Consider the following 17,746-nt stretch of genomic DNA (forward strand, 5'->3'; position numbering starts at 1 on the left):
AAAGAAAGAAAGAAAGAAAGAAAAGAAAGAAAGAAAAAGAAAGAAAGAGAGAGAGAGGAGGGAAGGGGAGGGGAGGGAAGGGGAGGGAAGGGAGTAAAGAAGCAGACACCAAATTATTCCCGGGCACCCACATGCACCACATATCCTTGCCCCCAATATAGTACAGTGGTTTAGAGCACAGGCCCTGGAGCTAGGGTGCCTTGAGTTCAAACCCCAGTTCCACCCAATTCCTAACTGGGTGACCTTGGCCAAGTCATTTTACCTCTCTGGGCCTCAGTTACCCCATCTGTAAAATGAGGATCATAATAGTAATCTTACAGCATATGGTTGTTGTGAAAATTCAATGAATATGTATATTGCTCTGAGCACCATCTAGCACATTCTAAGTGTTAAATGTTAGCTGTAATGATTTCCTCACACTGGCAAGAGGATGGCTCAATTTTTAAAAAAGAATTCTTGTTAAAATTAAGATAAACCACCTCATTTAAAAAAAAAAAAACTTTATCTTATAGGAAATTTTAAACACACACAAAGGTAGAGAAAATAGCATGATAATCTCCAGTGTCCCTTCACCCAGCTTCAACAATCCTTGACTCATGGCCATTCTTGTTTTGTCTATAACCCCATGTTCATTACCACCACCACCACCCCCCTCTGCTGCTGGATTCTTTTAAAAGTAAATCCTAGATAGCGTGTCATTTCTGCTGTCAACACAGAACTCTTTCAAAAACAGGAACACACTGTGATCACATATAAACACTAACAAGAATTCTTTGACATCAAATAGCCAGTGTTTTTAAAGCTCCACATCCTGGAGCAGCTATCTGATCTCCATCATCTTGGAGCCTGTGGCTGTAATCAGACCTCAGCCAGCTCCTCTGTTTCCCTGCTTCCCCAACTCCAGGTGCGGGACGCTGTGGCTGTGATCCGGTACTTGGTCTGGCTGGAGAAGAACGTGCCCAAAGGCACAGTGGACGAGTTCTCGGGGGCAGAGCTCGTGGACAAGTTCCGAGGGTGAAGAGCCACGGCCATCCGTTTTAGTGTTGCAGTGGGGGCAGGGAGGGTGAATTTGTCCCCTTGCTTAACGGGAAGGAAGATCCTCCTCATATGCGGGCTGGGTGGGGGAGGGCTCTGTAGAACAAGGAGAGACAGGTTCTTGGTTGGTCGGGGAGTTGAGCAGGGGGCGTTGGATTACATTTCCCGCCCCGCTGAAAGCAGGACAACTCGAAGGGCCACAACCCAATAGCGTCCCCTAGTGTCTGCTTCAGGCACGGTCTGGCTCTCCCTGGGGGAGGCTGTGGCTCAGACCAGGTCAGCCCCTGGACCACTTGAGAATACCAGGTAGAGAGGAGGATTCCCGAAGGCATGTTTGGCCCAAGTCAGGGCCGGATTGTAGGTTTGAGGTATAGGATGCTCTTCCAGGACTGGGGGAGTTTTCAGATACAAAGAGCTGGGTTTCTTCACTACTATCCGTAAAATGGAGGTGGAGAGGGAATAATTGGTGTCTACAGTGTGTCCTCTGATCTTCCTCTATAAATGACAGGTCAAGGCTTGGGGAGATGGAACCAGGAGGTGAGGGCTGGGAGAGCCAAATGGTGTCTGGTAGAGGCAGCCGTGACCTTCATTGGATTTTATTAGATATCCTGGGCCCAGCCCAGTCCAGGGGCCGATTCATTGACCATGCCTTGCCTTGTACTTTCCAGAGAAGAACAGTTCTCCTCTGGACCCAGTTTCGAAACCATCTCTGCTAGTGGTCTGAATGCTGCCCTGGCCCACTACAGGTACTTGAGGAAAATTAATTTTCTAGGGCCCTGTTGGGGGATCCCGTTGTGTATATAGAGGAACAGGGTGAGGGGAGGTGGATGTTCTGGGACCTGAGTCCACATTAAAGGTCTGAGGCCCTTAGCCCTGTGGGGGCTGGGAGAGGAGTTCAGTGTGGAGTAGGGAGTTGCCGTGTAATGAAAAGGCCTGAGCACTGGGGACTAGGGGACCTGGAAGGGAGACACCATTGGATGCTTTTCCCTGGCTTCCCGTGTGTTGCTTATGTTAGCTAATACTTAAAGCTCACGAGGTCACATGAAGAGAGGCCTGTTCACTCAGCCTGAACCAACCAAGGTGGGCCCAAGATGCAGGCTAGCCAGGTGTTTGGCCCTATAGAAAACAAACCCCTGCAGGCCTGCCTGATGAAATGTGGGGGGCCAAGCTGACCAGCTGCCTCCGCCTGGCATGGGCACAGCAGGCAGAGGTCAATGCCCTCCAAGGGAGTGCCTGATATGTCCCAGAATTCCCTCCCCTGGTGTCCCCTGGTGTCTCCCACGCTTTTGGCTGCCTTGCCCCAGCCCCTCCTACCCACTCGGGCTAGAGTGTCAGGGTGGGTGCTCCTCCGCTTTACCACCTCTTGCTCTGCAGCCCCACCCTGGAGGAACCCTCCCTTCCTGTGCTCTGCTTCTTCTCGGGGCCCTCTGCTCTCGAAGGCAGCAGGAAGTTAGAGACAAAGGGCCGAAGGGAGCATCCAGGTAGAGGCCCAACTCTTCGCCGCTGTACCATGCATCCTCGTGCAAGCCCCTTGGCCTTTATGGGCCTGCTTCTCCTTATGGAAAAGGAGACGGCTGGGCTGGGGGGTCTCTAGGGCTCTCCCAGCTCTCACATTCTGGACTTCACCCTCTCTCTCCTCCCGGGGTCCAGGGCCTGGCTCAGCCGGGTGCAAGATTAGCAGACCTGTGCTGAAGACAGCAGCAACGGAAACTGAGTTCTCTTCCAGGGCCCTTTGGGATAGAATGACTTCCCCCAGAGGGACTGGCCTGGAAGCCCAGACCCCAGAGGTCCTGCCACCAAGGGCCCCCATGTGATCCAGTGCAGGGTTAGGCTGCCCCTCTCAGCATTCTCTTCCCCTTCTCAGCCCGACCAAGGAGCTGAACCGCAAGCTGTCCTCAGATGAGATGTACCTGCTGGACTCTGGGGGGCAGTACTGGTATGTACCCCTCACCTCACCCTGGCCTAGATGTCTCTGCTCAGACCTCCTGAGCCTGCCAAGAGTCAGCCAAAGCTTTCCCTTCCTGAGCCATGGATTCTTCGTCTGAGAAAGGAGAGACCTGGAATGAGCCCCAAACATCCTTCCCATTTTCACACACAGGAGTCCCTGCACAGTGGGAAATACACAGAGGCTGAAATAGTGGCAGGACCCAGGCAGCACCTCTGTGGGAATTAGGAAAAGACTTCCTTTGCTCAAGTAAAATGTTTACTGTTTTGTGTGGGTTGTTTGTTTGCTTGTTTGTTTGTTTTTTGACAGAGTCTCATTCTGTTGCCCAGGTTTGGAGTGCAGTGGCGCGATCTTGGCTCACTGCAACGTCTGCATCCTGGGTTCAAGCGATTCTCCTGCCTTAGCCTCCCAAGTAGCTGGGACTACAGGTGTTCACCACCATACGCCTGGAGATATATATATATATATATATATATAGAGAGAGAGAGAGAGAGAGAGAGAGAGAGAGATGGAAGTTTCACCATGTTGGCCAGGCTGCTCTCAAACTCCTGACCTCAGGTGATCCACTTGCCCTGCCCTCCCAAAGTGCTGTCCCAAAGTGCTGGGATTACAGACATTAGCCACCATGCCAAGCCTCAAGTAAAATGTTTTCTAGGTCTGCGTATTATTACACAGTCTGAGCAACTATACTCAATGTCCCTGCCTGGCTACACAAACACATACACCCTACTCTCACCCACTCGTGCACACCCTGGACAACCCTGCACCACCAACATCATGCAGACTCCTCAGCCCCCTCTTCCCCATGGCACTGTTCAGGGTGGAGGTGGGGGCAGATGAGAGAAGCAACCCTTTCGATGGGCTACCCTTGTACAAGGTACAACCTGAATGCTCAGACATGACAGTCATGCAGAATAGGCTAACCTGGCCAGGCATGGTGGCTCACACCTGTAATCCCAGCACTTTGGGAGGCTGAGGCGGGCAGATCACCTGAGGTCAGGAGCTTGAGACCAGCCTCGGCAGCATGGTGAGACCCCATCTCTACTAAAAATACAAAAATTAGCCGGGTGTGGTGGAGCATACTTTCCAAGGGAAGCTGAGGCAGGAGAATCGCTTGAACCCGGGAGGTGGAGGTTGCACTGAGCCATGATCATGACACTGCACTCTAGTCTGAGCAACAGAGCAAGACTCTGTTAAAAAAAAAAAAAAAGGCTAACCCTATTCCTTCCAAACGTGTAACCAATCATTCACACCAGAGTTGAGCTGAGCCGAGCTGACCTGAAAGATTTTCCCTTCTCATTAAGGAAGGAAGTAGACTGTGGGAAGCATGGGGTAGGGCAAAAGAAGGGCCGCGCTGAACTGATGGAGGAGCAAGGAATAGTTTCAAATGGTTTCCCAGTCTCTATCTTGTGGAAATGGCGAACGTGCTAACAACAGAGGCTCTTTGCTTATTCTTAGCACAGCTCTCGGGGATCTAGAGTAGCAGACGCTCAGCTTAGCAGCCTTTGCTGGTCAGGAGTTTGATGCTGTGTGTACTTGAGATGGCCAGTGAGCAAAGGGGAAGTGAATTTGTGGGGGCGTTGCTGGAATGGAGTGTGTTCAGAGTAGGGTGAGGCCGGGGAAATAGTCACCTCACTTCCTCTTCTTTCCTTCTGAAGAAGAAGGCCACTACACCCTATGACCCGAGGAGGAGCCCCAGGGCCCTGGGACCATTTCTCCCCTCTCCCTCACCAAGGCGTGATCACAGGGACCATCCTGTGGCAACTGTTGCAGCTGAGGGTTGAGAGTCAGACCTTGGGGCTGAGGCTTCACCTCAATGGAACTCAGCAAATCACTGGGTCAGATCTGTGTTTGCCATGGAGAGGACTGCGTGGATAGGCAGTGCTTCCTCTAGGCCTGGCTTCACTGAGGTTCAGAGAGGGAAACAGCTGCATGGCCTCAATGGCCTCATCTGTGAAATGGGGATAATGAGGCCTCCTCTGCCATTCTTCCCAGGGAGCAGCAGAAGTGTCCTATAAATGGTCAATAACTATCTGAATATGAGAGTGTTATGATAACATAATCTCTCTGGACTTCAGTTTCCCCAGCTGTAAAAAGGGGACAATCCCCTTTCTGCCTCCCAGGAAACCTAGAAGAAGCCTTGCTTTCAGAACCAGCCAGACCCAAGGAAACCCAGATCTACAAAACAGCCAAAATGAGTGGGATGGGGGAGGAGTGTGTAGGGCAGGGAGTCACACTTGTCAGACAACTTAGTGGCTTTTAACTTGATAGCTTTGCAGAGGCCTTTCACACATAGGCGCTGAAGAGGTGATTTTGATTATGGTAGCTGTCTTCTTCCTTTTGCCGTCCACGCATCCCATCCCAGCCCTGCCATTTATGGAAAGCACACAGAAAGCACATGGCCCCAGTCACTAGCCCCAGGCATTTGGCAGAGCAGGACATGTTGGTTTTCCTTCTCCACAGGGACGGGACCACAGACATCACCAGAACAGTCCACTGGGGCACCCCCTCTGCCTTCCAGAAGGTAAGCATGGGCCCAGATTTCCCCTCTCCACCCCCCCTCAAGGGGACACCCAAGCAATCAAGATCCCTTCCATTTCAGAGGCTAAAACTGAGGCATAGAGAGGTTATGTAGTTTGCCCAAGGTCATACATGGTGCCAGAAAACCCAGTGCTCCCTGCTGCTTCCCTGGGGATATTTCAGACAACTGACAAGGCCTCAGCCCAAGCTGAGCCTCATCCTATCCCGGTAAATCAGTACACAAATATTTTTTTGTTGCTGCCTGTGTGCCTGGCCCTATACTCAGCAGAAAGAAGAAAGAAAGGCATCCCAAGTGGAGGAAAACGGCACAAGTGAAGCCTCCGCAGTGGAAAGGAGCCAGAGGTGTTCAGGCTGGCCAGCTGGGACAGAGGCGAAGGCATTGTCTCTGTACACCAGAGGGCCCTGGGGGTGGAGCAACGAGCTGCCGTCATGCTGCACGCAGCAGGACAACTATGGGGCAGACATTGTGCTGGAAACACAGAGAGAGGAACAAAATGCTGTGCAGGCCTCCAGGAGCTCACAGTCTAGTGGCAGAGTCTACTGCCTCTGGCTGTCCTGCACAAAGTGACAAGCCTATGCACGTGTGTGGTGGTGGAGATTGACCACATCGCCTCTGGAAGTGACCAGAAGAGGCCACTGTCAGCCCACCTCCCTCCCCTGACAGAGGAAGGCTAAGCTGCCAAGTCAGCAAACCTCAACCCTCATGAAAGGCCTTAAGAAAACTCAGCAGCCGTCACAACCACAGGAATGAGAGCACTAACCTTCCATGAAGCATGCGCACTGTTGGCAGCACCTTCCATACATTAGTCTGCCCGCCTCTCCCAACAACCTTAGGAGCTAGGTCCTGTTATCTTCCCATCGCAGATAAAGAAACTGAGGCACACAGCAGTTAAAGTCACCTGCCCAAGGTCTCAGAGTGAGTGACTGAGTCAGGATTCAGCCCAGGGAGTCACAGCCTCGGCTCACCGTCACCAAGTGTCTCCTGTAGATATTGTAATGACCCTCATAAACCAGCCATAGAGAAGCACGTGATGGAGCCCCAGCTTTGGGAAGGCCGTCTTCAGTCTCTGCTGGCCATCTTCCAGAACCCGGGCAGCCAAAGATGACGATGCAACTCCCCCCACCCTGCCCACACACACCCAGGCCTGGGCCCTGCACCATGTATCCATAGGCCAAGCAACTGGAAACTCCCCTGGCTCCTCCTCCCGTCCTCCACATCACCTCTTCCTCTCCCCATCAGGAGGCGTACACCCGTGTGCTGATAGGAAATATTGACTTGTCCAGGCTCATCTTTCCTGCTGCTACATCAGGTGGGTTTCAGAAACCAGGATGGACACAGCCTCAGGCCCTGATTTCACAGGACCAGGACTCAGACCATCACCCTGGGAGGCTGGTGGGGCAAGGATTTTGTCATCATCCCATCCCTTATGTAGACGAGAAAATCCAGCCTAGAGAGAGAAAGTGACTTGCCCAACGTCACACAGAAGGTTAGCGGGAGACCCAGGCCTTGAACTCAAGTTTCTTAATCTAACACTGTTGCTCAGAGGTGGGAGACATCAGTGGGCCACAGCAGTTATGGGAGGATTCTTAGAGGAATTAGGTGTCAAAGTGCAAAGCCCTGACAGATGGGGAGAAATTATAGTAGAGGCATCAATCCAGGTAATGGATAAAATGTACAGTAAGCTGGAGATAGTGATGGGCTGGTCTGGCGAGGGAACCACTAACTGCATCCATCAGCCCTTCTCCATCCCAACCCAACATTATTGCATCAGTGCATGCTTAGTGGCCTCTCAGGGGCCCCTCTTCTTGGGCACCACTCTGATAGTGGAGCAGGAAGGGGCAAGGTGGACAGTCTTCGGTAAAGCCATCTGACTGGGGTCAATCTCTCTTCCCTTCCAGGGCGAATGGTGGAGGCCTTTGCCCGCAGAGCCTTGTGGGATGCTGGGCTCAATTATGGTCACGGGACAGGCCATGGCATTGGCAACTTCCTGTGCGTGCATGAGTGTAGGTATCTCCTCAGCACTCCCCAGCCCCCCCCCCAACTTTTATTATACTCTCTATGAAGGTAGAGCATTTCACAGGTATGGAAATGACAAAGACCCACAAAGATGCCATGATCTAACCAAGGTTACCCAGCTCCACAGGGTAAGTGAGGAATGCCAGCAGCAGGCCAGTCCTGCTGGCTGCTTGGCATTCAAGAGGGCACCAGAAAGAGGGTCAAAGTCTAGTGGCTAACTTGTATAGACCCCAGAGAAGTAAAAGCCAGAGCCAGCTGCATGTGGTGACTCACACCCGTAGTCCCACTGCTTTGGGAGGCCAAGGTGGGAGGACCACTCGAGGCCAGGAGTTTGAGATTAACCTGGGAAACACAGCAAGACCCTGTCTCTACAAAAGAAATGTTTTAAGTATCCAGGTGTGGTAACATGTGCCTGTAGTCCTGGCTACTCGGGAGGCTGAGGTGGGAGGATCCCAGGAGGTCAAGGCTGCAGTGAGCCATGATGGCGCCACTGCACTCCAGCCTGGGCAACACAGCAAGACCCCCTCAATACCTAAATAAATAATAAAAGCCAGAGCCACTCTGGTGTGTGCCAGGCCCAGGCAGACAATGATGTAGTGGACCTGTGCTCATAGAGATGCTCCGAGATCCTCACTTACCTGCTCTTCCTTGGAAGCTGCTCACTTCCAAGCTGGTGAGTATAGGATAACTGATACCATCTTTATGTCTTCCTTTCTAGGGCCAGTGGGATTCCAGTCCAACAACATCGCCATGGCCAAGGGCATGTTCACTTCCATTGGTATGGCCCTCAGGCCCCTCTACCTCACCACCCCATCCCAGAGCAGGGCTAGCCCAGAACTGCAGTCTAGGGTGTACCAGCCTTCAGAGGAGCACAGCAGGCACTAGTACAGCTTGGGACTCACCTCCCCATTCCCACCCCTTCACCCAGCCCCAAATGGCTTGTCCCACCCTAACCCCAGCTCCCCTCAGCCCAGACCCTCTTTTTGCCCTTGGGAGTTGGTTCCCAGCTGTATATTCAGACGAGATCAGGTGCGTTCAGGGTGGTATGGCCATAGACCCAGAGGTATATCCAGACTCTGGAGTTGCCAAATGCTAGAGTAACAGGACAGTGGCATCCAGAGAGATGGGAGTACCTTCAGGACCCAAGTGGGATTTTAGGTCTTCCCTGCTGGGCTACAGGGAAGAGAGGATGAGTCACAGATGCCCCTGTGGGGGATCTGAGGCCTGACAGGGATGAGTTGCCTCTGCTTAGCCAAGCATCTAACCAGTTGTGGGGCTGCCAGAATCAACAGCCAGGGAACAACCAGGGGACAGCCAGGCAGCCAGTCCCTCCAGCCACTCATCAGTAGATACAGGAAGCCTGGGCTTGGACCCTCTCCCGGCTTAATGCCACCAGCATCTCTGTGTCTCCCAGAACCTGGTTACTATAAGGATGGAGAATTTGGGATCCGTCTCGAAGACGTGGCTCTCGTGGTAGAAGCAAAGACCAAGGTAAACTGCCACCAGGATGGGCTGGAGGTGTGGGCAACATGTCAGTGACTTTGGGCTGCATGGGAGGAAAGGGGGAAGGAAGATCAAAGGAGAAGAACATTTAGTGTGCAGGCATGAATTTATTTGGAGTCTTCCTTAGGAATTCCATAAGTCAGACTTTTCAAACTTGCTTGCACATTTGAATCACCCAGAGAGCTTTCTCGTGTTTTAAATGCCCATGCCCAGGCCCCACTCCAGACCAAGTGAATCATTATTCCTGCCCTATATCATTGGTTCTCAATGCACATAATAATCGCCAGGGGAACTTGTTAGAAATAAAGATTCTGTATAATAGCAGCCAACAAGATAAAATACCTAGATGTAAACTTTAAAAGGCTTACATGGAGAAACTCTCTACTAAGGGACATAAAAAAGATTTAAGTAAATGGTGCTCTATGGAGAGAAGCCTCAATATTATGAAGATATCATTTATCTCTAAATTAATCTATAAATTCAACACAACCTCAATTCCAATGCTAACTGGATACTTTTGTAACTTCACAAAATGATAGTAAAGTTTATTTGTAAAAATAAACATGCGAAGATAGCTAGGAAAATTCTGAAAAAGAAGAGCAGGGCCAGGTGCAGTGTCTCATGCCTGTAATCCCAGCACTCTGGGAGGCCAAGGCAGGAGGATCGCTTGAGCTCAGGAGTTTGAGACCAGCCTGGGCAACATGGCAAGACCTCATCTCTACAAAAAATACAAAAAGAAAAAGAAAGAAAAAATTAGCTGGGTGTGGTGTCATGTACCCGTAGACCCAGCTACTCAGGAGGCTGAGATGGGAGGATCATCTGAGCCTAGGGAGGTTGAAGCTGCCGTGAGCCGTGATTACGCCACTGCACTCTAGCCTCGGTGACAGAGCAAAACCCCATCTAAAAAAAGCAATGAGAAAAGCCAGCCCTCTCAAATTTGAACACAAACTACCATAACTAAAATAGTATGACACTGGAGATGAAATAGACAGCTGTAACAATGAAACAGAACAATTAGTCCAGAAATAAACCCTCTTATTCCCATAAACAACATGGGAATTTAGTTTACAAGAAAGCTGATTTTGCAAAACAGTAAGAAAAAAATGATTATTCAGCAAATGGACAGGGGGAACAAATGGCTAATCATTTGGGGGGATTAAACTGAATAACCTCCAAAATAAAATTCCAGATGGACCAAAGTTTTAAGGTGAGCAATGAGACCACAAAAGATGTAGAGGAAAACCTATATCAACTCATTTATAATCTCAGGGTGGAAAAGAGTCTTTCTGTGCAAGACCAGAAACCATGAAGGAAAAGATTAATAACTCTGACTAAATAGAAAATGGAAACAATGTTTATAGAAACAATGCTATAGACAAAGCCAAGAGATGTGTGACAAATATCTCTTGGCTTTGTTCATGGCATTGTAAGAGGGTGAATGTTCTTATTTTACCATGAGCTCTTACAAATCCATAAGACAAAAATAGGCAAAACAGGAAAAAATAGGGCAAAGGATATGAAAAGGCAATTCACTCAAATTAACACCAAATGGTCCACATACATGTGGAAAGATGCTCAAGTTCATTCTTAAAGAAATACAAGGCTGGGCGCAGTGGCTCACACCTGTAATCCCAACACTTTGGAAGGACGAGGCAGGTGGATCACCTGAGGTCAGGAGTTCCAGACCAGCCTGACCAACATGGAGAAACCCCATCTCTACTAAAAATACAAAATGAGCTGGGTGCGGTGGTGCATGCCTGTAGTCCCAGCTACTCGGGGGGCTGAGGCAGGAGAACCACTTGAACCCAGGAGGTGGAGGTTGTGGTGAGCCAAGATCATGCCATTGTACTCCAGCCTGGGCAACAAGAGCAAAACTCTGTCTCAAAACAAACAAACAAAAAAATACAAATCAGGGCCAGGCACCTGTAATCCCAACACTTTGGGAGGCAGAAGTGAGTAGATTACTTGAGGTCAGGAGTTTCAGACCAGCCTGGCCAACATGGTGAAACCCCATTTCTACTAAAAAATACAAAAATTAGCCAGGCATGGTAGTGTGTGCCTGTAATCTCAGCTACTCGGGAGGCTGAGACAAGAGAATCGCTTGAACCTGGGAGGTAGAGGTTGCAGTGAGCCGAGATCGCACCGCTGCCCTCCAGCCTGGGTGGCAGAGTGAGACTCTGTCTCTAAAAAAAGAAGAAGAAAAAGAAAAAAAGAAAGAAATAAAAGAGAAGGGGAAAAAAGTATCTTTCTTGCTCAGTTTCCTTCCTGAGAACATCTCAGGCACACACAGCATATGTATCTATCTATGTATATATTTTGAAAATTCACACAAAATGGATTCTACCATACATACTTTTCTGCATCTTCCTTTCCTGCCCGGCTGCCCCTTACTTAATAGTAAACCTAGAAGAGTGCTCTACAATAGCGCAGGGAGACCTACCTCATTCTTTTTAAGGGTTGTGGAAGAGCCTATAGTATGTGGCTGTCCCATGGTTTATTTAACCAGCCGTGGATATTGAGGCTGTTTCCAAATTTTTACTATATTTACCATCAATGCTACAAATCAACATCACTGTATAAACTTCTTGGTGAGCTTTTGGGACTATATCCAGAAGGTACATATCTGGTGTCGGGATTTCAGAGACAAAAAGTACAAGCATTTTTAATAGGTAATTTGACAGATATTGTCAAACTGCCCTCCAGAAAGGTTGCACCAATTGTACTTTCTCCAACAGTGTGTGAGAGTGCCCATTTCCTCACATACTCACTAGCACTGAGAATCACCAAAGTCGCTAAATTTTGCCAATCTGATAGGTGAAACATGGTATGCTATTGTTGTTTTGATTTGTATTTCTTTTTTTTTTTCTTTTTTTATGGAGTCTCCCTCTCCCAGGCTGGAGTGCAGTGGCGAGATCTTGGCTCACCGCAACCTCCGCCTCCCGGGTTCAAGTGATTCTCTTGCCTCAGCCTCTCGAGTAGCTGGGATTACAGGCGCGCACCACCACGACCGGCTAAATTTTCTATTTTTATTAGAAATGGGGTTTCACCATGTTGGCCAGGCTGGTCTTAAACTCCCAACCTCAGGTGATCCACCAGCCTCGGCCTCCCAAAGTGTTGGGATTACAGGCGTGAGCCACCACGCCTGGCCTTATATTTCTAAGGATGGACTTGAGCATCTTTCCACATGTATGTGGACCATTTGGTGTTAATTTTAGTGAATTACCTTTTCATGTCCTTTGCCCTATTTTTTCCTGTTTTGCCTGTTTTTGTCTTATGGATTTGTAAAAGCTCATGGTAAATAAGAAAATTCACCCTCTCTCTGTGATATGTGCTATATTTGTCACACATCTCTTGGCTTTGTTTATGGCATTGTTTCCATAAACATTGTTTCCATTTTATATTTAGTTTAGTCAGAGTTATTAATCTTTTCCTTCATAGCTTCTGGTCTTGCACAGAAAGACTCTTTTCCACCCTGAGATTATAAATGAATTGATACAGGTTCTCCTCTACATCTTTTGTGGTCTCAGCCTCCCAAATAGGTGGGACTACAGGCGCCCACCACTATGCCCTACTAATTTTTGTATTTTTAGTAGAGACAGAGTTTCACCATGTTGGTCATGCTGATCTTGAACTCCTGACCTCAAATGATCCACCCACCTCGGCCTCCCAAAGTGCTGGGATTACAGGTGTGAGCCATCCATCGCACCCAACCTCTTTTATTTTTAGAGACAGGGTCTCACTCTGTTGCCCAGGCTGGAGTGCAGTGGCATGATCACAGCTCACTGCAGCCTCGACCTCCTGGGCTCAGGTGATCCTCCCACCCTTCCACCTCAGCCTCCCAAATAAGTAGGACTATAGATAGACACCACCATGCTCAGCTAATTTTTGTATTTTCTTGTAGAAACTGGTGTATTAGTCTGTTCTCACACTGCTATAAAGATACTACCCAAGACTGGGTAATTTTTAAAGGAAAGAGGTTTAATTGACTCATAGTTCCACATGTCTGGGGAGGCCTCAAGAAACTTAAAATCATGGCAAAAGGCGAAAGGGAAGCAAGGATCTTGACATAGTGGCAGGAAAGAGAGAACTAGCAAGAGCAGGGAAAACTGTCTTATAAAACCATCAGATCAGCCGGGCATGGTGGGTCATGCCTGTAATCCCAGCACTTTGGGAAGCTGAGGTGAGTGGTTCACTTAAGCTTAGGAGTTCAAGACCAGTCTGGCCAACATGGTGAAACTGCATCTCTACAAAAAATACAAAAATTATCTGGGTGTGGTGGTGCCCATCAATAATCCCAGCTACTTGGGAGGCTGAGGTAGAAGGATCACCTGAGCCCAGGAAGTAGAGGCTGCAGGGGGCTGTGATCGCGTCACTGCACTGCAGCCTGGGTAACAGAGGGAGATCCTATCTCAAAAAAATAAAATAAAATAATTGAAATTTAGATTTCTGGGCCCTGCCCTAAGGATTCTGCCTCCAGTAGGTTTGGGAGGTGGGCCCTGAAATCTGCATATTTATCATGCTCCCTAAGTGCTGTTGATGTACATACTTTGAAAAACACAAACCTAAGTCTAAATTTCCAGAATCAGGAGGGAAGCACCAAAGGTGGAGCACTAAGTGGCAGACAAGGGGGCTGGCGAAGAGAAGGGACTCTAGAAGGCTCAGATCTACCCAGAGTGTCCAGGGTTGATGAAGCCCAGCTCCCTGTGTCCTCTGGGTGGAGTGCTCCCTCCTTCCCTTCAGCCCAGCTCCTCCTCCTCCCTCACTGTCCTGCCCCTCACTGTCCTGCTTACTTGCCTTCTCTTGTGGGCTCTCAGTACCCAGGGAGCTACCTGACCTTTGAAGTGGTATCATTTGTGCCCTATGACCGGAACCTCATTGATGTCAGCCTGCTGTCTCCCGAGCACGTGAGTGCCCCTCAGCATTGCCTTCTCCCTGACCCTGGGCCTTTCCTGCCTCTGCTACCTGCCACCACATCCTTTGTCCCTTCACCTCCCCCAGGAGGGTCCACACTGGTGGCACCTGCAGACACACACTAGGGCATTCCTCCCCAGCTCATCAGAGACCCCAGAGCTTCTAGAACTTTCCAGTCAGACCAGCCTGCCCAACCCCAGGTAGTGAATAACTGGAGGGGTCTGAGATTGGGCCTCTGAGCTCAGCCACTACAAGGCCTGGAACTATAAGTGATCCCTTCCATTCTTTCGCCTCAGTCTCCTATTTTGTAAGCTGAGGATAAGAATGCCTGCCCAGCTTACTCACATTACCGGGCCTGAAATCTACCCACCCCACCGCCCATGAACATCACCATGATATGAAACAGCCACCGAGGGGAACAGCCTCTGGAAAGCCCCAGAGAATTCCTGAGTCCTGATGATGGTGGGGGACCTGTGGCAATCTGGACCATGGTGACAGCTGGAGTACCACAGCAGGGGATTGGGTGTCACCAAGACTTCACCTCTTGGCAGCTTGGCTTGGAGAGGCTCTCACCCCTTCTATCTTTCGCAGCTCCAGTACCTGAATCGCTACTACCAGACCATCCGGGAGAAGGTGGGTCCAGAGCTGCAGAGGCGCCAGCTGCTGGAGGAGTTCAAGTGGCTTCAACAGCACACAGAGCCCCTGGCAGCCAGGGCCCCAGACACTGCCTCCTGGGCCTCTGTGTTAGTGGTCTCCACTTTTGCCATCCTCAGCTGGAGTGTCTAGAGGCTCCAGACTACCCTGGTAACCCTCCATCTAGATGGGGGGCTCCCTTGCTTAGATCCCCTCACCCTGCACTGAACATACCCCAAGGGTCCCTGCTGGCCCTGACCTGGAAACCTTTGCATTCATCCTCCTTCTCCAAGACCAGGCCCCAGGAACACAGGGCTTCTTGGCCCCAGATGACACCTCTCTGCACCCCGGGGTTGTATACTGCACCCTGGGCTCCTAACCCCAGGCCCCGAGATAGGAGAGCCAGCTAGTCTCTTCTCTCCTGTGATCTCAGTAGGCCTAATCTATAACCTAGCACAGATTGCTACAGCTGCTCCCCTCCCGCCAAACAAAACCCCAAGAGAGCAATGCCCCTACCACCCCAGGGTGCCATGGTCCCAGGAGAGTCCAAACCTATCACCACCTGTTGGGTATAGCCAGAGCTTTTCCCACCCAGTCAGGGCATGAAACAGCAACCCCCAACATGTGAACCCATCATTCCTAAACCCTGGGTGGGCTCTATGCCAAGTAACGGCAGAGGGAGTTAAGCCACAGGAATCTGGCTGTGGAGTAGGAGGGTATGTGGCGAGGCACTCTGAAATATGACCCTACCGGAGGTTGGAAAACAAACTCGGGCAGCCGGAACGCATCACTATTCTAGACTTCCCTGGCATTCAAGGAGCCCTTTGAACTTTCCAAAGTGTAGCCACAGCTACAATGCTTTTAAATCCTCCCACATTCTTGGATGCCCCTTCACCTTGTGTGGACAGTATCTGGTTTCTCCATTTTACAGACAGGAAAACTGAGCTTCAGACAGGGGATGGGTTTTGCCCAAGGACACATGCATTTGGTTGAGAGCTGATGGGGCCGGATGAACCAGCACTCCAGCTCTTTCACCCTTCAGCGCCATGCAAGGTCCCTGAGCCCACCTCCCAGCCCTCTACTCATTCTCTGAACCCACTGTGGTGAGAAGAATTTGCTCCGGCCAAATTGGCCGTTAGCCACCTGGGTCCACATCCTGCTAAGACGTTTAAAACAGTCTAACAAAGACACTTGCCTCTGGGTTTTGCATTGTGTCTGCTGTGTTGCCAGAGACTGCTGTCACCTGTGGCTTTTGTGGTGGGGGAGGAAGAAGAGAGGGTGCGGTGGGGGTGGGGACATGAGGCTCCTAGAAGCTCAGCGGGGGAGCACGTGGGCTCGGGAGTGTGTGTGGGGGCACGCATGTGAGTATGTGTGCGCATGTGCACAGATGCACGTGCACACCACGCCCAATCAGCCAACCTCCAGCCTGTGCTAAAAAGGTATTGTAACCTTGTGGAGGGGACAGAAAGGAGCCCTACACTGGTGAACTTGTCAAATGTAGTCCAGAAAAGTTGGGGCTAGCACCTTTGCCAAGCAGCGCACAGTTGGTGGAAGGAAAGAACCAAGGTTCTGGGTGCACGGTGCCAGGCAAAGGCACCAGGCAGAAAAGTCTCCTGGCATGGAACCATCAGGCCTAGTCTGCTGAGTGTGAGGGTGACCTGTGATGGTTACCATCACCAATGCTTGCATCCAGAGGCCCCAGCCCTGACCAAGCCTTACTGAGTACCCAAAGATGGGCCTTTGTTTGCTAAGTCATTTGCTCCCTTACCTGCTAACCCCACACAGACAGGTACTACTAATAGAATTAAAGTTATCATCACCCTCATCATCATCACCATCATCACCATCATGGCTACCATTTACTGAGTGTTTATGTGCCACCATGCAAGAAGCTTTACATGCATCTTCTCATTTAATCCTCACAACCTCTGAGAAGGCCCTTTACTTATTCCCATTTTACAAGTGAGGGAACTCAGTGAGGCCCATAGAGAGTGGCTCAAAGTCACTTTTTTCATTAGGTAAATGAAAAAAGCCAGATTTAAACCAGTCAGAGGACTCTAGAATCCACTCTCAAGAAAGGGCGAGTCCTGGCCAGATGTGGTGGCTCACTCCTGTAATCACAGCACTTTGGGAGGCTGAGATGGGAGGATCACATGAGGCCAGGATTTCGAGAGCAGCCTGGGCAACATGGCGAAACCCCGTCTCTACTAAAAATACAAAAATTAGCTGGGCATGGTGGCACACACCTATAGTCCGAGGTGCTTGGGAGGTTGATGCAGGAGAATCGTTTGAACCCAGGAGGTGGAGGTTGCAGTGAACTGAGATCGTGCCTCTGCACTCCAGCCTGCGCAACAGAGCAAGACTCCATCTCAAAAAATAATAATAGTAATAATAAAATAAAGGGCGAGTGGTATGGCTTTCATCATTTTACTGATGAGAAAACTGAGGCTCAAGCAGGATCACACTGCTGGTGAGAAGCAGATCCACACCATAATGTCTCCCCAGACCCTGCCAGACCTTTCCCTTTGTACACTGACACTTGCTCCTGGGGTTCTGGCAGGTCATGGGTGGCAAGACCAGGCACCTGACCAACACCCTCACACAGGTCTTTTGGCCCGAGGCAGCTCATGTACTTTTTTCCTCAGTGCAAGACCCAGGACTCCACCTCATCTCTGATTTCCCTTAACTGCCCCTTCCAGCTTACCATTCTGGGAGGAAGAACCCAGCCCTGGAATATGGCTGGAACGAGGACTCACAGTCACCCCAGCTCCTCCCTCCCCTGGGACCCAGATGGCCAGCCTTGACCATTCCTGCTTTAAGGGGTTAACTCTAGGTCAGGCAGGAAAACATTCAGGGCACATACACCAGGGCTGATACACAGGGACTCTTGTGACATCGTTAGGAATGAAAGATCATTAGGAACTGTCCCCTTGGGCTCTAGTACTTTGTTTTAATGTTGGAGGATGAGGCTTAGCAAACCTCTCCTCGCCTGCTGATTGCCTGGGGAGTGGGCCATGTGGAAAAGCCCCTTTTCCTAGGAGTTAAGATTCTGGAGTTCTAGTCCCACTTGTACCAGCTGTGTGGCCTTGGGCAAGTCACTTCTCTCTGGTCTTCAGTTATCCCTTCTGGAATCTCCCATACTGCCTTCTTGGTGAAGTTAC

At 50.1% G+C, this 17,746-nt stretch overlaps 1 protein-coding gene across 1 annotated transcript in view; it reads left to right on the forward strand.

Moving 5' to 3' along the window:
* The window catches only part of XPNPEP2 (X-prolyl aminopeptidase (aminopeptidase P) 2, membrane-bound), a 30,801-nt gene extending 15,015 nt beyond the window's left edge, over positions 1 to 15,786 (forward strand). Inside the window, exons 12-21 of the mRNA XM_011936972.1 lie at positions 905 to 1,014; positions 1,704 to 1,781; positions 2,900 to 2,971; positions 5,444 to 5,504; positions 6,762 to 6,831; positions 7,421 to 7,525; positions 8,257 to 8,316; positions 8,953 to 9,029; positions 13,856 to 13,945; positions 14,544 to 15,786. Coding sequence (XP_011792362.1) covers positions 905 to 1,014; positions 1,704 to 1,781; positions 2,900 to 2,971; positions 5,444 to 5,504; positions 6,762 to 6,831; positions 7,421 to 7,525; positions 8,257 to 8,316; positions 8,953 to 9,029; positions 13,856 to 13,945; positions 14,544 to 14,738 — 918 coding nt within the window. The 3' untranslated portion in view covers positions 14,739 to 15,786. The remainder of the gene's footprint in view (positions 1 to 904; positions 1,015 to 1,703; positions 1,782 to 2,899; positions 2,972 to 5,443; positions 5,505 to 6,761; positions 6,832 to 7,420; positions 7,526 to 8,256; positions 8,317 to 8,952; positions 9,030 to 13,855; positions 13,946 to 14,543) is intronic.
* The last annotated feature ends 1,960 nt before the right edge of the window (positions 15,787 to 17,746 follow it).

This window comes from Colobus angolensis, unplaced genomic scaffold (genome assembly GCF_000951035.1).
Source record: "Colobus angolensis palliatus isolate OR3802 unplaced genomic scaffold, Cang.pa_1.0 Scaffold159, whole genome shotgun sequence".
Lineage (NCBI taxonomy): Eukaryota > Metazoa > Chordata > Mammalia > Primates > Cercopithecidae > Colobus > Colobus angolensis.